This window comes from Tripterygium wilfordii, chromosome 13, assembly GCF_013401445.1.
Source record: "Tripterygium wilfordii isolate XIE 37 chromosome 13, ASM1340144v1, whole genome shotgun sequence".
NCBI classification, from domain to species: domain Eukaryota; kingdom Viridiplantae; phylum Streptophyta; class Magnoliopsida; order Celastrales; family Celastraceae; genus Tripterygium; species Tripterygium wilfordii.
Window position 1 is genome coordinate 12,679,054 of NC_052244.1, and position 20,696 is coordinate 12,699,749.

A 20,696-nucleotide genomic window follows, 5' to 3' on the forward strand; every position below is an offset into this window, starting at 1 on the left:
TTTTGATTTGGACCTATCTATATATATATATATCTTGCCGACCAGTTATCAAATTGTGCAATTGTCATGTAAATATGTGTGTAGTAATGTCCATGATACTTATATTTGTCTTACTAGTTTGATAATCATCTAGGGGTATTCGAGTTGGCTGGGGATGAATCCTTCCCTTCCAACTGGGGGATTCCACGTATTCGGGGAGAGTGCGACGTGAATTTGGGTTTCAAATTCAGGTTCTGGAATTTTATTTCTTAGCCTTTGGAAATACAACAATACAATCTAATGATCCATTTCAAGGCCGCCCTCTTTTGACCTTTTTATGAGTAGAATGGTAACTAAAATACAATTTTTTTTTGATAAGCAACTAAAATACAAATTTAAAAGACTAATCGAGTGACATTACCTCTTTGGATAAACTCACATTCCCTCAGATTATGAAAGATAGATAAAAGATCAAACCTCAAAATGACAGCATTTGGCTCCTGATAACAGCCAAGGTCTCTCATGTTGCAGACTTCTGTAAATGAAATTGATTCACCATTGCCAATGCCAAGTGCTATTGAGAGGATGAACAATCTTCAGCTAGTCCTTCACTAACCAGAATGCAAGTGATTTGAGCACAAATCGCAGCACCCCTGCTGGTTTTATCCAGCTATTGACGTCTTAACAAAAAATTATTTGAGCTGCCAGGCAAAGTCGAGTCACCGAGAAAGCACAAGATAGCCAGTGCAACAAATCAAATATGCCAATTGCACTTGAGGGCCAGGACTTACTGAAAAAGCATTGAATTCATCTGTCACCTGTAGTTTCTAACCAGCAGAAGTATTTTGTTACACAAGTGCATTGTATGGAATAGCGCCGTATATCTGAAAAGTATTTCTTACTAATTCAGTGTTGGAAAATTTGTACTTTAGAGGCATCTTTGTGGCCGTGAGTAGTGGTAACCCAGCTACTCCCTACTTCCTTAACCAGCCATTTCTTCTTCATAACGTCTCTCAGGGTGTTCACAGAATCCCATTTTCCCGCAGCCGCATAAAAGTTTGAAAGTAGCACATAATTTCCAGGCTTGTTTGGCTCTAATTCCAGGAGATGTTTTGCGGCAAATTCACCCCTTGAGATATCCAAGTTAAGAGTGCAAGAATTCAAGAGTGCCGTCCACACTTCAGCTGCTGGTTTAACACCATCCTTAACCATATCATGGTACAAACGCCATACGCCTTCTATAAGACCAGCCCTGCCTAAGATATCTATTAAGCATGCATAATGCTCAGGCCCTGGTTCCAGGCCACTCATCTTCATGGAATCAAAACATTCTTGGCCTTGATCCACCAGTCCAGAATGCCCACAGGCTGACAAAATAACAAGAAATGTCACAGCGTTTGGCAATACTGCATCTCCTTCTCCCATCTTCTTGAACAGCTCAAGAGCTTCATGCCCATGACCATGACTTCCATAGGCATCTATCATGGTTGTCCAAGAAACTACATCTTTGTAACAAATTGTGTCAAACAGCAATCGGGCGCTCAAGATCTTTCCACATTTTGCATACATATCCAGTATAACATTGCATAATTGAGTATCAGAAATGAGCCTAAAACGTATTGCGACACAATGAATTTGCTTCCCAATCCACAAATCTGAATTTTCTGCGCAGGCAGAGAGAGCACTAGTAAGCGCAACAACATTTGGCTTCATTCTACTCATAACTGAAAAAGCCTCTTTATACTTTCGATTCCGAACACACCCAGAAATTAAAGAATTGTGCATTGCATCATCTTTCCCCCAACCTAAACTGGAAAACACTTTTATGGCCTCACCTACACACTCAACAGTTGAGTACAAGTCAATAAGAGCAGTTCCCAAAATCACCAAATCACGGCCCATCACGACCACTAAACCATGCACCTGCTTACCAGGTCGAACAGCCTTTAATGAAGCACAAGCTTTAAGCACGGAACATAACGTAAACTCGCTAAACTTCATTCCTCCCCTCCTCATTGCTGCAAAAACACCAAGAGCTTTTTCAGCAAACCCATTACGCAAACAACTAGAAAGCATAGTGTTCCACGCCACAACATCCCTATCCTGTATCTCTTCAAACACCCTAACCGAGTCATCCAAATAGCCATACTTGGAGTACATGTCCAAGAGGGTAGTTTTAACGGGTCCTGATTCTGCACCCGTCTTGACCATTAAACCATGAACTTGCCTACCACGCTCAGAGCCGGGCAAAGCAGAGCACGCACCAAGAACTGGTGTGAAAGTATAGGCAGTAAGCGCAGTATATTCGCAGTGAATGCGGCGAAAGAGATCCCATGTTGCACGAGGGTTGCCGTTACGGAGGTAGGAGGTGAGTTGAGTGTTGAGCAAATAGAGGTCTCTATTGGGCACTTCGTCAAACAGGTGGTGGGCATGGGAACCGCGCACTGTAAGGTTTACCACGGTACTATAATTCGAATGATCGGCTATGGAACAGTAAAGTAGACGACCGTATGTATAAGATCGGGACATTGACCGCGAGCTAAATAATAGTAGACCAAGTAACGTAGCATAAGCTTACGAACGCAAAAAAAAGGGCTCTGGTGAGAGTCCTTGCTGGTTTATAATTTCCAGAGTTTCATGCACTTGGTAAATCTCACTGGTTCTGTAGGTATCTATTTAGTATTTATTGTCACGTGGAGGTTCAAAACATTTTTTTGAAAAGGTTTTTTTTTTCCGAAAGTAAAATAATAACCGGATTAACCCAAGTTCGAACATAAATTATATGTCTGAAATTTGGGTTCAAACACATCAATATTGTTGAGTTTAGTTGTCCGGATCCTAATCCGGATTAAGTTATTGTCCGATTTACTTGTTTGGATTTAAATCAATTCGGATATGGTCAATTAAGTACGTTCGAAATCCAATCTAGATTAGGGTTCGAACATGTAAATATTTTGTAAACAAGTGATTTTGTCCGATGCGAAACTAATTTTTTACCACCGCTACATATGAGTTGGGCCAAAGCCAAGTAAGTGACTACAAAGGTATTACTTCAATGGAAATCGAAACTCAAGACTTTTCGAATTTATAGAGTTTGATCACATAGAATCACACTAGACTATCACCCAATGATTTTAAAAGACTCGCTTATTGGACAAAGCAACTCCTTCCACGTTTTTCCTTTGAATAATGCTTGACACCTCCCATCTTACCCCAATCATAACCTTCGGAAATTTTCTTTCACTGGTCAAGACTCCTGCATAAAATGGTTACGTAACCTTTGGCTTGACAAATTTTACATCTTTCTGTTGAGAATAATGAAAATGGTTTTTCTTCAATGACGGTGGCTAAAACCCATTACCTGTGATGAAGACTAATGAAAAAACTACTATATGAAGAAACAACAAACTATAGCCATCATTTCAGATTCAGAATCCAGCTTACAATGAATTTTGATTCCAGAAACAGCCAAGATAAGGACTTGCAGAGCATGTGAAAACGTAGCACAAGCGCTGGCTGCAACGGCTGAATACTTGGGAGTATTATTAGGTTTGCAAACAGAAAGGCAACAGGATGGAAATTTGCTACAATAATAAGTATGCGGTCGCAGCCATTCTTTAGTTAGTCATCAAACTTGTCACTGCCTCAAGCATTCGACGATATAGGATGCATACAGATCCCTGCAATAGGAACAACGATGAATGAGAGACGATGACGGATTGCACATTAAAAGAAACTTGTGTTGCTCAACATCTGGACGAGAAGAGTTGAGAGTTTTAAGTTTTAAGTTTGAATAACAGCTTGAAAAACTCACATGGAATATTTGATGGCGTCAACTGCAGCTTCAGCTGGCAAAAAGTCTTCCACGTCAACCTTCTTGTTCTCATTCTTCTTGTCTGTGATCAGTGAGTGAAGGGGATATACGGTGCATCATGTACATATAATAAAGGATAACCATGGCTATATGATTAACAATTCATGTATCAGATAATTGAATTGTAGAAACTGTCCTAAAGCCAAAATCGATCTGTTTGGAGTACCAATTCATCAGAAAGCACAGATCACAACACCAATATGGCAAATATGTCAAAGAAGATAATAGGAATAAATGCAATTAGTATGTAAATGCAATGGATACAATCCTCAAAGAAGCGGCGGATTTCAGCCAGGCGATGAGGAGGAAGCTCCTTGATGTCCTTGTAATGGCGAAACTCTGGGTCATCAGCACATACTGCAATGATTTTGTCATCCTTTTCACCCTGCAACAATTTACTTGTTAGTGTTTCATCCTTTACCTCCTAAACAACCTCAAATCGGTCCACAATAAAAAATAATCAAGGGATTCGTATACATTTTAGTATCTTTTAGAGATTATTTCAGATAAAATTAACACAAAGTTCTTCCATTGTTTTGTTACACACACACATTCTCTTCTTTACTCGTTAACAACCTCAGCAACTGGCAAATTAACATATTGATGAAGTAGATGAGCCAGACAGACTTCCATAACACACTGGAAAGAGCAATCTTTTTCATCCTTGGACCAAGAGCATCTTAATGAGGTATTCATGTTTTATTTATATAAAAGAAATCAAGAATCCAAAAGTCAGTAGGAAAAGTCAAAATTATTTACCTGATCAATCATGGGCATCAAACCAATAGCACGAGCACGGAGGAAAGAACCAGATACAACAGGCTCCTACGCAATAGAAAAACATCCGAGTATCAGTTACCATTCACAGGAAAGATCGGATATACCTTCCTCCAATAAATTCTGGTGAGTCTGACAAGGGCTACCTGCATCAGTACTAGGACATCCATAGGATCACTGTCTTCACAAATTGTGCGGGGAATGAATCCATAGTTGTGGGGATAAACAACCGAAGAGTATAGAATACGATCAACCTAATTATAAGAGAATTAATTGCTAGTTATCTATTTCACATAACTGAAGCATCTAAAGAAATTATATAAGGTCCGGATGACCTAGCAACCATAAACAAATTAAAAATTTACGTGAAAAAAGGGTAGTATTATGGATATGGAATCATAAACGTGATTTGCAATTGTACAAATAGAATGGTTCACACTATGCAGAGAATTTCCCATTTCATATCTACTGTCAAATCAGAAAAAACTTTTCCAGCGACATTCAAGTGAGGCATATAAGCAATTAAAATGCATGGTTCAAGTCTGATTGACCAAAGTTTTTAAATAAACCAAATCAAATTTCACAGTACTTTCTATTGATGTGACTAAGAGCACATAATCAGTGTTTTAAGTCTCAAACATGCGTGCAATTGTTATCAGTCAACACAAGTAGATAACTTATGAAAATGCATTTCAATGATGACAATCAAATATATTATTAGGCTTGGAGAAAAAATAAAAAAGGAAGAAGAGAGATCAAACTTTTATAAGGCCGCTTGTTTTGTCAAGTTCATATTTAACTTTGCTGCCTTTGCCAATTTCAACCACCTGTGACAGAAGATTACTTTAGCACTTCTGTAATGTGAAAAGTCTAGGAATATAGATGAAACCATAATTTACAAACAAACATTATTCCCATGGCGCAAGCTCTACATAGGCAAACATTATGGAAACCTCACAGTGATCACTAGTCTACTTCTCTATTATCTTAAATATCTAATTATAATGCAGGGCCTCCATGAGAGAGGTTCTCCACTGTATTTATACATCATATTAACTCTCATGACTAACCAGCTATTTCAGTTAAGATATTGATGTGAGAGTAGTGAGCTCAAATGACATATGGAAAGGCTTGTATTCCCCAAAGAACATTAAACTCATGTATCAGCAGTTTATTCAATAAAAGCTGGCAACATATAAAAGATGAAGAAGTAAAACTTACACAGTTGAAAACTGCTGGAGCACCTGGTCCTGCATAGATCAAGTAATCAAGCACCATAATCAGCCAAAAAGGTGCAAAGTTCCAAATACAAATACAAAATAAGCATTCAATCAACAAGTGAGGATTTGTTATTCAATTAGCTCAGGAATCTATAACAATATAACACTCAAGGATTTTATCAACACAACCATAAAAATAAAATCAAACATATCTCCATCTATATCTACATCTACATCTCTCTATAGTTATATAAACAAATAGTATTACCAATCTCCAAGTCATGCCAGGGATGAGCAGCCACCGATCTCCGTGACATTGAAGAAACAATCCGTTCATTGAGGACTGGACGAGGATACCCTGAGTTCCTCACACTCACCTCACCACCATTGTTTTCCATTTTGACTCTTCACTGAAGTTTCATAAAATGGAAAGTGTTCATTATAGTAGTTGCCAAAATACAAATCACTCTGATAAGGCCGTAAACACATATACTGAAGCACAGCTGTAGATAATCACAAACAGTTTGGATCCCTTGGGAGAAAGGCTTTGATGATGATAATTAAACTAAATCCACCATAGAATAACATTAATTGCTCCAACAATTTGGAGGGAAAACATTCTAAGAACAATAGATTTCCCAAAACGCAAAGACAGAGCTGATTCACACATGCCTTCATAATCCAGTGATGAGAACACAAGCATGTCAGAAATTAAAAGCATCTTCACAAAATTACCGGAAAAGAAAAAGGTAAAGGTAAACAATTCTACTGCACACGGCTCCCCCTGTTCCAAGAATTCAGACCTCTAGATTGCACATCCGCCAATCGACTACTGGGCCACAAATTGCAAAGACATAGCTGATCCACACATTTCTTCATAATCCAGTGATGGGAATACAAGTACGTCAGAAATTAAAAGCATCTGCACAAAATTAACGAAAGACTCCACAGTTCCATAAATTGAACCCGTGACCTCTAGTTGCACCCGCGCAATTCTATCATTAGGCCACAAATCACACAGACAGCTGATTCACACATGCCTTCATAATCCAATGATGTTCCCACAATTACGTCAGAAATTAAAAGCATCTTCACAAAATTACTGGAAAAAAGATGCATCGAGAAACCCACAGATCTTCGAAATAAATGAACAAACAATTATTGATTACAGGGTTAGTGCTCAATGCCTCAAAAACCCACCACAACAAAAATTAATCCAAAGCAAAGTTCTCAACAGTACTAGCAACCCAGACAGTACTAGCAACCCAGACAGACAAACTCCAACCGAATACATCATCAACTAACCAATGAACACCATCTAAAGGCGTTTTCACATCATTCTCACTCCAAGCAAACAGACGTGTAGAAAAAGCACAAATACAACAAGGCACAAAAGCTTTTACGCCATTAAAACTCGATAAAGCCAAACTTACAGGACGATACGCACCAGCAACGCAAAGTAAAGCTAGGGAATCAAGTGCAAGTACAGCAAATGCGTCGTTTTGGATGATAAAGTGAAAGACCCAGGAGGTTTGTTTATGGAGGTGAGACCGTGAGAGACGTTTTTTGGGCCCCGTTCAGCTACCGGTCTTCGCAGAATCTGAAACCGTCGGATGCGAATCACGTTGATCATACGGTGGAGAAAAAAATGTGTCCGAGCCTTACTTTTGTCTTGAAATTTGAAATGGGACAGTCAGGTTATCGTGAGTCGTGACATGAATTGTAGGCGAACAACCAATTATATTGTCACACGTAATCCCCTAGCTTTTCCAATAGTTTTTTTTGTAAATATTTGTTTACAAAATTATAATCATTTTAAAATTCATTATTATTTATTAAAAGACTTGAATATTTAAAGTGAGTTGTGTGGCCATTCCATTTAGACCCAACTTATCATGTAGTTACGTAGAAAAATTTTATCTACGTAAATTTAATGGTACGAATTTAAATTTATATCAAATGTTTAAAGCACAACATTAACAAAATTAAACACCTTTTGAAAACTTTTAGTTGATGATTGTAATATCAATCCCCTTTCTAAAAAAAAAAAATGGACGACAACTGCATGAAAGGGCCCATAAGCGTCCGGCCCGGCCCAAAATCATGTGTGGTAGGATGTGTTCTGTATTCCAACTTGAAAGAGAGAATTTTCAAGAACATTGCCTGTCAAATTCTAGAATGTTCCCCTCTGAATATATGAAAGCCAGGGCATCTTGTTCTTGCATCATTTTTTTATTTCAAAGTAGTTAACACTAGACAAATAATGATCTCTCGACAGTATTCTACGTTGTGCAAAAGAAGGACTATCAAGCAAGCAGCCAAGCGGCCTTCTACTTCTCGTGACTGCCCTAACTCTGTCTGCAAACTAGACAAAATGCGGACGATTGACAAAACTCTTCCTGTGAATGCTCATGAACTTGGCCACATATTCTGCAGGAAAATTGCATGATTAGCTACAAAAGATGAAGATATATACTGTATCTCTAGTAAGTGTTGAATGAAGGTCATCAATGGTTCCTCTGTTTCTTACCTTCTAATTTCAATAAAGCAGCGGTTCCTGTTGGGAGCCTCTTATCCTGTCAAAATAACCTTCGGATTAGTAACTTCTTGTCAAGACTAAAAATTCCTTATTGGTATGGCATAACTCGACCGAGTGATTTATAAAAAAATGTCAACTCACTCTCAGACAACCAAAGTATGACAACCCAGAAGAATAAAACCATGCGGGTTTAGACATAAAGCGGATAATTTTGATTTGTAGTGCATGTGTTGGGGTGGATTTTTCAACACTTCCATCTCTACAAAAAGATAATAAGAGAGGTAGAAGTACAACTCACATAATAAGCATGCCAATAGTAAACTTCTCTCCTTGAGCTGGCGTGAACCCCTTTCAGGAATTGTTCCGAAAGCTTCTGCATGTTGGTAATCTAACTATTAGTGAGGAAATTTTTCTTAAACTAGGGGTAACAAATGCTAGCTTTACCTGTAGAATCAGTCTTGGATGAACAAAATCCACGAGCAGCTTTTGAAGCTTTCCCCTTAACAAAAATAGTCTGTTACATTCGTTTGTGGATTGTCAGCGTAGAATTCAGTTATTAAACGAAAATAGTAATAATCTCAAATGCTAAGATGGACAGGTGATCCACGTGAAATTGTAGCCCCACATAGAATCGTGTGTGTCAGCATTTGGGATAGATGAGATAAAAACACTAAGATTCGTAAGACTGCTAGTTATTAAACCATCTATTTACACTATTTTTGACAGTATTGAATTGCATACATGATACCAATGCACAATGTGTTGGGAAAGTAAGAATGGTACCTTTTAGGTGATGGGTCTGCGAGGGTTTCTTCAGCCAGTTCTACCAAAACCTCTTCCCATCCAATCGGGATCGGTTGATCGTCGGAAAACGGATAGCTGCATAGGCACATCATCTCATGAAAATACAGAAGAGATTACTGGATTTGGTGTATTATGTGTCAAAAGTTTAGTTAAATTCTTACATGTGAGCTTTACATGTTTCGAGAGCCATGATGGCCTTTCTCAGGTTCTGCTTTGATTTGCTTGCAAGCTTACCTGCAAAGCTCATAGATAGATCAAACCCCTCTTTCTTTGCTATCTGTAAGAGAACCTCCATGATCTGTTGGTTTCAATGGTAATAGGGAAACGATTATTAATCGTCAACTTTCAAGTATTGTGCATTGTTTATAGATTATATGCATTCAAACAATGGATTAGTAAACCACTTGGCGATAGCCTAGTTGGTTATCTCTCCGGACTTAGGGTGTATGACACCCGATGTCAAGAGTTCAAACCAACCAACTAGGATAGTTCCTAGTGGAATCCTGGGAACCAGTGGGTTTGTCCCACTTCCCTATCCCTACCCGCATGGGCTTCGGCCCATTCTCTTACCTATCGCTAGCGTAGTGCAGGTTGTTCTAGCGATGTCCAAAGGACATGTTGAGCTGGATGGTTTCTCGATTATCGAAAAAAAAAATGGATTAGTACTTACTTCATTGGTCACAGGAGCATAAACATTGATAACCTCGCAATGGTTCTTCACTGATTCTATGATGTCTGCATCATCGTTGCAGCAAAGTATGAGTTTACATGCATCATTGTGAGAGTCCATAATCCATTTTATCAGGTGCTGAGTGTTCTCTGGTGCTTTGTCAACATCATAAAGAACAATCACTGGATATGAAGAAGCCATAACAAGGTTAGCCAGCTTTGAGTGGACAGATTAAAACCCTATGCATGAATTATGTGAGTCTCAGAGAGTGGAAGACCTTTATAATCTGGCTTGAAATTCACAGTGCTGACTTCAGGTGCAACAGCATAGTAGTTGCTAATTTCCTTCACTATACCCATCAATGCATATCTAGCATTTGCTTCAAGCTTCTTCACATTGAGTTCAATATGATGAGCACTGGATGTTACTGGAACAACCACCTGCATCGGCTTTCGGTCCTGTCGAGATACAAATTATGATAATCTTGAGTTAAATACTTTGATTGATTCATATAAATATGGATCATGTTGTTGCTGTCTACTAGATATTAGTATATTATTACCTCCCAAAAAATGTTTGATTACATTTTTCATGCATATGTAACGCAGTCGGAAACTCACTATTAAGGTTACACCAATGTTTAACCAAAAACACCACGAATCCACCAGAAAAAGGGAAAATACTCTCAGAGTTTTGATTAATTTCTTCAAAACAGAAGATAATGAGCCTTACGTGGCTATAACCCTAAATGAAAGGAAAAACACAAAACGAGAAATTAAGAAAATGTCCAAAATCCAAAAAAACACTAAAATGTCATTTGAGGCCCCTAGATGGTAGAATTTGACAAAAATGTCGAATCGAGTCTCTCGGTCAAGTTTCACACAATTCTGAGCTCATGACTTGTCGATCTTATTAGTCGTTTTGCTTGTGAGCAATAGTTCTACATCAATATGAATCGTTCAAGATGTCAAAAATAGGTAGCTAAGGGAACATGATACCTGAACTACAAAAGCTCTTAGTTCATGTGAAACCTGCTAAGAAAATAAGTCTGAAAGTCAGCCAGAGCATTAGAAAGAACGTTAGGGAAACGGCATCGAATGATCAAGAACATACATGCCTACAAGCATCACCATATATTTCACTTAGAAGAGCCATTGTCAGTGCTTTTTTCCCAGAACCAGATGGTCCCTTAAACAAGACGTGAGGATAGATGTTTTGGGATACCTGAAAGTCCCAAGATTGTGAGATTAGCCATAAAATTGTCAAAGAGGACAAGAAACTCGGGCCAGGCTGAAGTAACTTACAAGTTGTTTGAGAAGTTGAGCTTCTTGTTTGTGGCAAGTAAATCCATTCAATGAACCAGGTTGATGCTTATCAGCCCAGAACTGTCTCAGGTTTTCAACCACAAATGCTTTTTCAATATAAGCAGCTTCATCGAATTCTACCCTTTCCGGAGATTTAGAGGTCCTGCAAGATCCCTTTCTCATACAAGCAAACCATGGCTCACTTTGGTTCTTTCTTCTGTTGTCTGTAAACTTCCTCATACTGGTAGTAGTCCTTCCACTGACATCAGTTATCTTACTATTTTCAGAGCTTTGCCCGCTTAAAGCAGAGCTAGAAGTAGTACGCGTAATACCAGAACTAGTTGAATTCTTTAGCCCATTCCGATTTTTCTGGTAAGAGCCATTGCTTGCTGAGAAATACATTGTTGGCCTTGGATATATATGGTTTTCAGAGCTGCCATTTTTAGGCAGAACATAGGTATGATTTTCTGTGCTACCATTTTTGGGCAAATCATTCTTCTGCGCTGGCAAGCCTGCCACGGAAAAGAAGATATCTCCCGGTGAAATGGAGTCAGTACTATCAAGAAAGGCTGGATGCTGAGATGTTGAAGCTCTGGCTATCTTTGCATTGGCGACCATTTCATTTATCTCGCCGCCAGAAGGCATCTTCTTGTGAGTAGCTTCCCTTTGTTTGCGAATCATACTTCCCGGTAAGGGAGATATAGTCCTCTCCCCTTTCTGCTCCACATGTTCTTTCTCTCTTGTTCTTTGCCTTGGTGCGGTTGCTGATCTTCGTCCAGAACTTGATCTCTCACTACCTCTAGTATCTTCTCTGGCCTGTAACTGAGTTCCTTTTTCCTCCCTAGTAGGAATTCTTGGTTTATAAGGAGATGTCTGCTTTTGCCGCTGCTGAGATTTCGGTATGGGACTAATATTTCTATGATTTGACATAGACGAAACCTTACCAACATCATCTCTCTTTGGCTTGTAAGGTGACTTACTGCTATGTCTCCTTCGAATCGGACTAGTTACCGCGTTCTTTTCAGTCGTTGGAATTTCATGACAGAACTCAAATTTGGAGGAGCTTGACAGGTTGGGCTTCAAAAGACTTGTATTGTTTCTTGGCGCATCAATGCCCCCACTGTTTCTGCGATCACGCCGTGGAGTGTCCTGCCACTCGGTCTCTGTATCAGAAGGTTCATAGCCACTCCGCTTGCCATTGATGTGCCATGATGAATTGTCCATTTTTCTTGAACAAAAGACTGTTGGCTTGGAAGGCTTTTAAGATGCCTTGAAGGACATCAGACCTGGCTGCTCATGAGCAAGTTCTATGAAGAGGCAGAATCTACAGAGTTGGACTACAAGATCAAGAAGATATAAGGAATCCCATGAAGAGGAGGCAACAAGATGCTTAAATTTAAGCAGGCGGATACAAAGAAGAGCGGCGAAGACGATGAAACATTTCTGGGAAAAACAAAAGTTAGACAGCAAATTCACAACCATTCTTGCTGTATTTCCTGTAATATCTAGGCTTCCATTGAGGACCTTTTGTCCTTTCTGTCTATGGCAAATCCATTTCCACATCTGAGAAGGCGAAGATCCTAGGCATTGTTGTATATCAGAAGAATACAATAGGACCAAACGAAAATATACAGATTGTCTGATACAGTGGACAACAAACAAGCAAAGGAACAACGGTCAGTCCATACACTATGCTATCAAACATTGTCTGATCATAGATTCTTCCCCTTGGAAATAAACCAGGATTTGGATCATCAGAACACAAAACTAAGCTGTCAAAGATAAACAAACAGAGAGAGGAAAAAAACCACTGAAGGTTGATAGTAGTCCAAGTATGAATACATTAATAGGCTATGTAAATACAAAACTGTCGAAGCTTTCAACAAGTTTTGACTTTTCAGACCACAAGCTGTATTCTTTCTAGCCAATGGAATGGAAATGAGTAATGAGTAGTAGATTTAAGAAACCGAAGAGATTTCAGATCATCATATCCTGTCTAGACTAATACCCATATCTTATGGACTGAAAATTCTCGAGTGAGGGATCCCTCACTTTATTTAAAATAAAGGATCCATCTAACACTATTCATTATGTGTAAGTGTGGTCCCCACACTTGATGAAGCTCACGCATGAATGGTGTATGAATGATGTTAGATGGATCCCGCACTTTAAATAAAGTGTGAGATCCCGCACTTGAGAATCCCTCTCTTATGGGCATGTCGCAAGTCTCTCTTCCTGCTCGCAAGTCTCTCGTGCTCAAGGTTTGGGGTGGGTGTGATAATCCTATATATCTATATAAAAATACCAAATGACCGAAGTTAAATTGATCAAAATTTGGGTGTAATTAAAAAATAGTAGAGTGCAAATAAAGTTCACCAAATTGGGTAGGTCCTGCACGTGTAAAAAGGAAGGTCCAGGTGCGATGTAGCCAACCGAGCGACGCACAAAACGAAAGAAAATTCTAATCCTGACATCAACGACTATTTATATTTCCGCTCATGAAAAGGCGATCTACCATCTGCCACGCCACATCGTTGGGGTGAGCCACACGCAGGGCAGTTGGAGAAGGAGTCGCTTCTGTTCCGTGTCAGTTTGTTTCTTCCAAGTCGGAAAATGGCGATGCTAGATGAGCCAGTGGTGAATTCACCTATATCTCCTCCAAACTCATACGGCGCTGTAGTACTCGGCGGAACCTTTGACCGGCTACACGACGGCCATCTCCGTTTCCTCAAGGTTCCTTCTTCCTCCTGTCTCTCTATGCCTCTTTATTGAAATTAATTCTTTTTTCCGAGATTAGAATTCGTCTATGAATGTAGGCCGCAGCGGAGCTGGCAAAGGACCGGATTGTGGTTGGTGTCTGCGACGGTCCTATGGTGACAAAAAAACAGGTTTTGTTAGGTTATTTGATTGGATTTTTAAAGAATTACAGAATCTCCCAAATTTGGTGATGATTTTTGAAATTCGATTGTAGCTTTGACTTCTCTTTGATGTTGGCCTAATGTGGTACTTTTCTTTGATGAGCTACCTAATGTGATTCTTGAAAGATCGTTTGTATATGTGGTCTCTTGTGAAGGTCCTGAATGAAGTGGGTTGTTGGAGGTTTTGAATCCTTTAGGGAAACAAGTAGGGCACAAGAAAAGTATTCCCCTTGTTGGGTTCAGTTGGGAAATTGATTTTATTTTATTTTCCCTACTTTTCCTTCTCAAGATCCAGGCTATCATGTAAGGTGCTAGCTCCTGTGTGTCTTGTTGATTCTTGAATTTGTGCATGTTGCTTGCACTATAGGTGCTTTAATCCTCACCTACTAAGCCAGATGGGGGTTCATTTTTGAGAGTAAGATTTAGAAAAACGGTGAAAATATGCCTTGAATGGTACAATGCAATTAGAATTGGCAATGCCTTAAAGCTATTTCTTATCCAATAATAAGCAGATTGATAGATCAATCATACTTGCTTCTTTAGGGCTTTGTTTGCATCCAGCTTCAGTTGTGTCTGGTCATACCAAGTTACAAAAAATTATCTTACAGGCAAGTTATCAAGTGCTTCTACTACAGCTTGGGTTTGATTAGTTTAAAATTTAATTTATCAGCATTGTGAAGTAATATGTTGATTTCGCCATGCCATGCTTGGAACTTGGAAGTGTATGTGGGGTGACAGTTTGCTCCTTTTTATTTATTGGATTTTGTAAAGCTCATCTTTCATTATTCACTCTTCTGCAGTATGCCGAATTGATACAACCCATTGAGGAAAGGATGCATAATGTTGAAAATTACATAAAGGTATCTTCTGTAAGGATGAATATTTTATTCCCTCCTTATTTTAACTGTGATACAGGCGAACATGTAGCCAGATGGTAGAGTTGCGGAGGTGCAACCTAGAAGTCACATGTTCAATTTTTCTTTTCATATATTATGTGGGGGTAAGGTTTGCGTACATCATGTCTTTCCCCAACCTCGTCTACTGCAGGAGCACTATGCACGGGAGTTGTTTACCTTATTTTAACCATGATGGTTTCTGTTTTCTTTCTGTGGCAATTATTTGCAGTCAGTTAAGCCTGAGCTGGTTGTACAAGTTGAATCTATGACAGACCCTTATGGCCCTTCAATTGTTGATGAAAAGCTGGATGCTATAGTTGTGAGGTTAGTTTTTATCCTCTTCTCTGTTAGAGAAGGTTATGCCTGTAGATTGTCTTTCAATGCTCTGTAGTTGCATTAATAGAAATTTATACACTGCTTGATGCTGGTTGCATCGGGGATGACCTGTCGTTGTATGAACTGGAGATGTTCTATGTTCTACCTAATTTTCATTAAATTAGAAGATTATGCACTTCAAGAAGAATTTGAAAGGAGCAAAAGTGCCATACCATTCTGTTGGACACATAGTATTTTTCTCGTCTCCCATGAAATGAGTGTTAGATTTAGTATTGACTTAACTGATTTTGGATTTCTCACAGCAAGGAGACATTGCCAGGTGGGCTTTCAGTTAATAAAAAGAGAGCAGAACGGGGCCTTTCGCAGCTAAAGGTTTGACCTTCATGTACAGTGTTGTGTCAATGTAAATTGCTGTTTTGAACATATAAAAACATAGCATTTTCTTTATGGTGTTTCAAATGTTACAAAAAAGGGCGGGCTGAATACTGTGAATCTTGTAGGTTGAAGTCGTCGATCTTGTTTCAGAAGGATCCACCGGAGATAAGCTGAGTTCAACAACGTTCAGAAAGATTGAAGCTGAGAATGCCAAAAGCAACGGCTAGCAAGAACAGAGAATCAGCCTCTCAAGAGTCCTACCATGTGAAAGAAATATGTGACTTTGAAGGCCAGGCAAAATCACATCTAATCGCGGACAATGTTTAGAATGGCATACGTGTGCTAGAATTTTTATTCAAGTGTCACATTTCTTACTTTTATCCCAAGCTGCTACAGTAGATTGTCTGTCAATTCTTTTCAGACATTTTCCTTCAGGTTAAGAGCGACTCTAATCTAGGTGCTTTCCGGGTGGTGCCCGGGACCTGCTGTAATAAAATTACAGCAGGTCCCGCTGTAATGCATTTTATAGGTAGTAAATTTTATTTTTATTTTTAAAAATCATAAATATGTAGTATTTTTCATAACGAATCCAACGGTATATTTTTTGTTTGAAACAAAAATCAAATTCATCGTGATCAAAACATTGAATATTTTGAGTTTGTATCCGATGGTCTAAAATTGTCGTGTCTTTTTCATGTTGAATTTGATTTTTGTTTGTAACAAAACATATATCGTTGTGTTCGTTGCGATGAACACTACATATTTATGATTTTTAAAAATAAAAATATTTTAATGTCAAAAAAGCATATTACAGTGGGGTCTGTTGTAATTTTATTACAACAGGCCCCGGGCTTCCCTTTCCGGGATGCTATCCACTCCAACCGTCATTATAGCACATCATCCCGTTAAAATAAATCTCCAACCTCTTGAATTAAGCAGAGTATTACAAAATTACAAATAGAGTAACCAGAGGCAGAGGCGAAAGAATTCAAAGATCAGAGTAAGGAAAGAATAAACCAATATATATAGATATTAGTACAATGGAGTTTATTACATTTGGGGTTCAACTTTCAACCAACCCTTCAAACACATCTTTTTATTACAATTGACCATTCAATCTCTTCTTTTGATTCAGATATTATCCTCAAAAGAATCCCCTGCAACTTTTGCAGGAAAATACACAGAAAATGCTCTGTTTTTTCACATATGTACAAAGTCTCCCCTGTGTTTTTTTTTTTTTTTTTTAATAACAAGCTAGCATTGTGGAAGATCGTTCGGTGGAGGCAGGATATTCTGGTTCGGTCCCGGTCCGTCCTCTACTACAAAAGCTGTTTTCAATCCCCACCCAGTGTGAAGCTCCAAATGACAATGCATAAACCAAACTCCTACAATCAAAAACACCAAATCAGCAAAAGTTTTTGATTGATCAATTCAAGATTCATAAACACTAACCTGGATTATCAGCTGTAAACCTGATAGCAGTCCAGCCTCCCGTGGGAACCCCAACTGTGTTTCTCTCCATTGGGTCTACCAAATTGTAGTTAGCAGGGTCTTTTTTAGGATCAAAGTTTCCGATCCCGGTTCCGACAACAAAGAAGTTATAACCATGAAGATGAAATGGGTGTGACTCAACTGATAACAGATTAGTATCCTGCAGCACCAGCTCCACTGTAGAATTGAATTTAATCTTGCTAAGCCTGGTACCATGGGTAGTGCCAAGACTGGCAGTGAGTGGTGCACCAGTGTAATTGAAAGGCTTAGGCGGCTTATCAGGGAAATCAGTCCTAAAAACTCCTGAAATATTGGAGTAATGAGCTTGGAGAAGCCCAATTTGAGGCATCACAAAAGAGATATTGTTCAATGAAGCAAGAAGTTTTGTTCCATTGACACAAGTTGGGCAAGAATCTTTTCCAAACCCAATTGTGTAAAAGAGTTTTCGATCGACTTTGAGTGGCACATTTGCAGGAAATTGCAGAGTGTTTAGGCTTTTCAGCTTCTTGTTGTAGCTTAAAGCGGTTTCAGAGTCGTTTGGTGCTGGTAATTGAGGAAAGGAAGGCATGACACTATTTGGGATTCCTTTGTATTGAAGGATTGCAGTGGCTGTTTTATTGTCCACTGGGATTGGAACATCCATGAAAGACCTTGCAGCCATGAAGTATCTGCTTGGGACCTGGTTGGCTTGAACCAGAACATTTGTGGTCTGTCCAGGTGCAATTAATATAAACTGAGTAGTGAATGGCTTTGTATAGACTGCATCAACCTCCACAACGGTCATGCTGTGTCCAGCAATGGCAAAGAAAAGCTCATCTTGGAGTGCAGCGTTGATGATCCTTAACAAGTAAGTTTTCCCTGATTCAACCTCCATTGCAAAAGTATCTGCAAAATTGAAGACGCTCATGCTTTGCTTTTGAAGCTCTAACATTACATCTTATGTCTTAAAGCTAAATCAAGTGAGTAAGTTACGACGTATGGGTGCTTACGTTTCTCTGAACAGGGAAACAGAGGGCCTGCTTTTCCATTGATGGTGTGTGCATCAGACATATTTGGTGGCAAACCCATGTTGTTCCCTTGCTTTTCAATCTCTTCCACATCCTTGTGCCACCACTCCCCTGCAATTGCACAGAGACTATTTTCATCTTCTGAAAACATATATTGCAATTGAAGAATACATGTAGATTATAGATATGTTACCGAGCAGTATAATTTCTTCTCTCTCTGGCTTCGGGAAGGGAAATGGAGTTCCTGGCTTTGGCATGATCACAATTGCACCGTGCACGGTGGCTCTCAGCCAGAGAATGTGAGCGTGCCACCACAGAGTTCCTCTCTGTCCTGTTACATTGAAGTCATAAGCGTAGCTACTTCCGGTCTGGATCGGACATTGTGTTATATATGCAGGTCCATCAGCCCAACCATTACGATATTGCTTTAATCCATGCCAGTGTATTGACATGTTGTATTGTGCATGGTTAGTGACGTTGATAATAACTCTGTCTCCTTCTCTGACATAAATAGTAGGCCCTGGGAACCTCCCATTCACAGTCACAATTGGTTTTGCATGGCATAGTCTGCTTATATTCTTCACTTGAATCTGAAAAAACAAGTATGGACACAATTTTTTTAAAAAAATAATAACCGAGAACAACTTAGCAGGCAGGCGTGCCCTTTAGACAGCCAACTAAGCGAAAACTTGGATTAGACATGTTAGTTGGGCTTAGGTTTAATGCTGCCGGACTAGGCACGTGCAAACCTGTCCGACACTTTAGCTGGGCCAAGACCCAAAGCAAACCACTTAGAAATAGCGTCGTCAGCTTAAAATCGAATTTTTGACCTCTGGAGAAACAGATTAGTTGGGCCCACTAAGCCAAAATTCTGATCGGACAGGTTAGTTAGTCCTATGCCCAGCGAGGCTAGCTAGGCATGCGCAAACTCGCCCGACAAGTTAGTTGGGCCAAGTTACAACGCAAATCACTTGGAAATAGTGGCAATGGTTTAGAATCGAACTCTCGATCCTGAGCTTGGGTGAAATCCTTTACACCCTAAGTTCGAAGAGATAACCAGCTAAGTTATCGCCAAGTGGTTTGACACAATTAAAATCGTTGGTCGATTAGAACAGCGAAAAGAATACATATACAACGATGCAGCATTTGCACTCACATCAAACTGATACTTCTTGATATCTGCTTCTGCGCCAAAAGAAACAAACCCAAGAAACACCATTAAGAGAAAGAATGTTATACAAGAGAAACTGCCCTCCATAGCCATCTCTCAGTTTCGCTTTGAACTTCTATTAGAGGTCTGATATCGATGAGATGGCTCATGGCTGTGAACGTGTGTGTGTATATATATATGACCATGATCAGTTTAATTAAGGAGAAGGAATTGGAGCTGATTAGGTAGAAATTAAACTATGAATGCAAAGGCTTGTAAGCAACATTGTGATGGAGATTGAAGGCCATATATTGACTGACGTAGAGGCTTGGATTGCTAAGCCAAGAAGAGGATTTACTTCACAGGCATCAATGGTGCGTTTTTATTAAATGTAGAATATTGTGGGATGGATTTGGCATGAAAGGTACACAAGGCCAACCCCAAAAGCCTGAGTGCACATTAAGCTTTAGGGTGCGTTTGGTATGGGGGTAAGAATTTAGGAGTATAATTTGTTACCCATGTAAATGTTACAAGGGTAATAACAATTATGGAGAATAAGTGTTACCCTTGTTTGGTAAAGAAGGGTAAAATTTACCCAAATATTCATTACTCTTGTTTGTTACGACTTTACATTACTGGTGTAATACCATTTCATATATAGATACATATGCATATATATACACACACAGCCAGACATATATATATAACAACAATTGTTAACAATTTCAACAAAATAATCTGATAACATTCAAATCCATGACAAAGACGTAACACAAGAGTAGGGGTCACCATTTGACAAAGACGTAACACAGACAGTGCATATATATATACATATACACAGACAGTGTATATATATATATATAATATGCAGACATGCACTGTCGCACTATCTGCGTATATGTATATATATACATGCACTGTATATATATATATACATACATATATATATGTGCCCTGTATGTGTCTATATATACATATATATATACATACATATATATATATACATATATATATACATACACACACACACATATATATATGTATATATATACACATACAGTGCATATATATGTATGTGTCTGTGTATATGTGTGTGTATATATATACATATATATAATATATAATATATATGCGTATATATAACTTATGAGCTTTTAGAATTTTTTATTTAAAGGGGTAATAGGTTGGAGTAAAACTTCTCATTACTTTTTATTACCCAGGTCCCCCACTAGTAAACTTTATGTGTAAAAAATAAGCTTAATTACTAAAATTTATTACAGGAGTAAAAGTTATATTGACATAACAAACATAAGTAAACTTAAAATTTAATTACCCTTGTAACCATTACACCCCATT

At 38.7% G+C, this 20,696-nt stretch overlaps 5 protein-coding genes across 8 annotated transcripts; 1 reads left to right on the top strand and 4 right to left on the bottom strand.

Annotated features, from left to right (window-relative positions):
- Positions 1-218: 218 nt before the first annotated feature.
- On the bottom strand, positions 219-2,611 carry LOC120013737 (pentatricopeptide repeat-containing protein At5g66500, mitochondrial-like). Its single transcript, XM_038865658.1, has one exon. It carries the CDS (start codon positions 2,506-2,508, stop codon positions 886-888), a length of 1,623 nt encoding a protein of 540 aa, XP_038721586.1. The 5' UTR covers positions 2,509-2,611; the 3' UTR covers positions 219-885.
- Positions 2,612-3,353: 742 nt separating this feature from the next.
- On the bottom strand, positions 3,354-7,454 carry LOC120013738 (soluble inorganic pyrophosphatase 4-like). Of its 3 annotated transcripts, none has more exons than XM_038865660.1 (9): positions 7,298-7,454; positions 6,119-6,260; positions 5,852-5,880; positions 5,392-5,457; positions 4,777-4,884; positions 4,613-4,678; positions 4,118-4,238; positions 3,794-3,875; positions 3,354-3,659 (listed from the first exon to the last, which is right to left on the bottom strand). In XM_038865660.1, the coding sequence occupies exons 2-9, from the start codon at positions 6,246-6,248 to the stop codon at positions 3,617-3,619; spliced, it is 645 nt and encodes a 214-aa protein (XP_038721588.1). In that variant the 5' UTR covers positions 6,249-6,260; positions 7,298-7,454; the 3' UTR covers positions 3,354-3,616. The 3 variants fall into 3 exon arrangements, with proteins under 3 accessions (XP_038721588.1, XP_038721587.1, XP_038721589.1); XM_038865659.1 differs by having other exon boundaries at positions 7,284-7,442; XM_038865661.1 differs by lacking the exon at positions 7,298-7,454 and adding an exon at positions 6,586-6,723.
- A 447-nt stretch (positions 7,455-7,901) lies between these two features.
- On the bottom strand, positions 7,902-13,161 carry LOC120012150. Of its 2 annotated transcripts, none has more exons than XM_038863444.1 (11): positions 11,168-13,161; positions 10,977-11,087; positions 10,862-10,897; positions 10,141-10,321; positions 9,864-10,045; positions 9,355-9,491; positions 9,173-9,268; positions 8,834-8,903; positions 8,688-8,762; positions 8,381-8,426; positions 7,902-8,280 (listed from the first exon to the last, which is right to left on the bottom strand). In XM_038863444.1, exons 1-11 carry the CDS (start codon positions 12,389-12,391, stop codon positions 8,216-8,218), a joined length of 2,223 nt encoding a protein of 740 aa, XP_038719372.1. In that variant the 5' UTR covers positions 12,392-13,161; the 3' UTR covers positions 7,902-8,215. The 2 variants fall into 2 exon arrangements, with proteins under 2 accessions (XP_038719372.1, XP_038719373.1); XM_038863445.1 differs by having other exon boundaries at positions 10,862-10,894; positions 11,168-13,158.
- A 477-nt stretch (positions 13,162-13,638) lies between these two features.
- LOC120013883 (phosphopantetheine adenylyltransferase) lies at positions 13,639-16,161 on the top strand. The gene is made up of 6 exons (XM_038865854.1): positions 13,639-13,900; positions 13,984-14,055; positions 14,886-14,945; positions 15,211-15,305; positions 15,620-15,689; positions 15,818-16,161. Exons 1-6 carry the CDS (start codon positions 13,781-13,783, stop codon positions 15,917-15,919), a joined length of 519 nt encoding a protein of 172 aa, XP_038721782.1. The 5' UTR covers positions 13,639-13,780; the 3' UTR covers positions 15,920-16,161.
- A 532-nt stretch (positions 16,162-16,693) lies between these two features.
- On the bottom strand, positions 16,694-19,517 carry LOC120013882 (laccase-11). The gene is made up of 5 exons (XM_038865853.1): positions 19,347-19,517; positions 18,384-18,780; positions 18,173-18,301; positions 17,145-18,068; positions 16,694-17,077 (listed from the first exon to the last, which is right to left on the bottom strand). The coding sequence occupies exons 1-5, from the start codon at positions 19,452-19,454 to the stop codon at positions 16,947-16,949; spliced, it is 1,689 nt and encodes a 562-aa protein (XP_038721781.1). The 5' UTR covers positions 19,455-19,517; the 3' UTR covers positions 16,694-16,946.
- Positions 19,518-20,696: the final 1,179 nt, after the last annotated feature.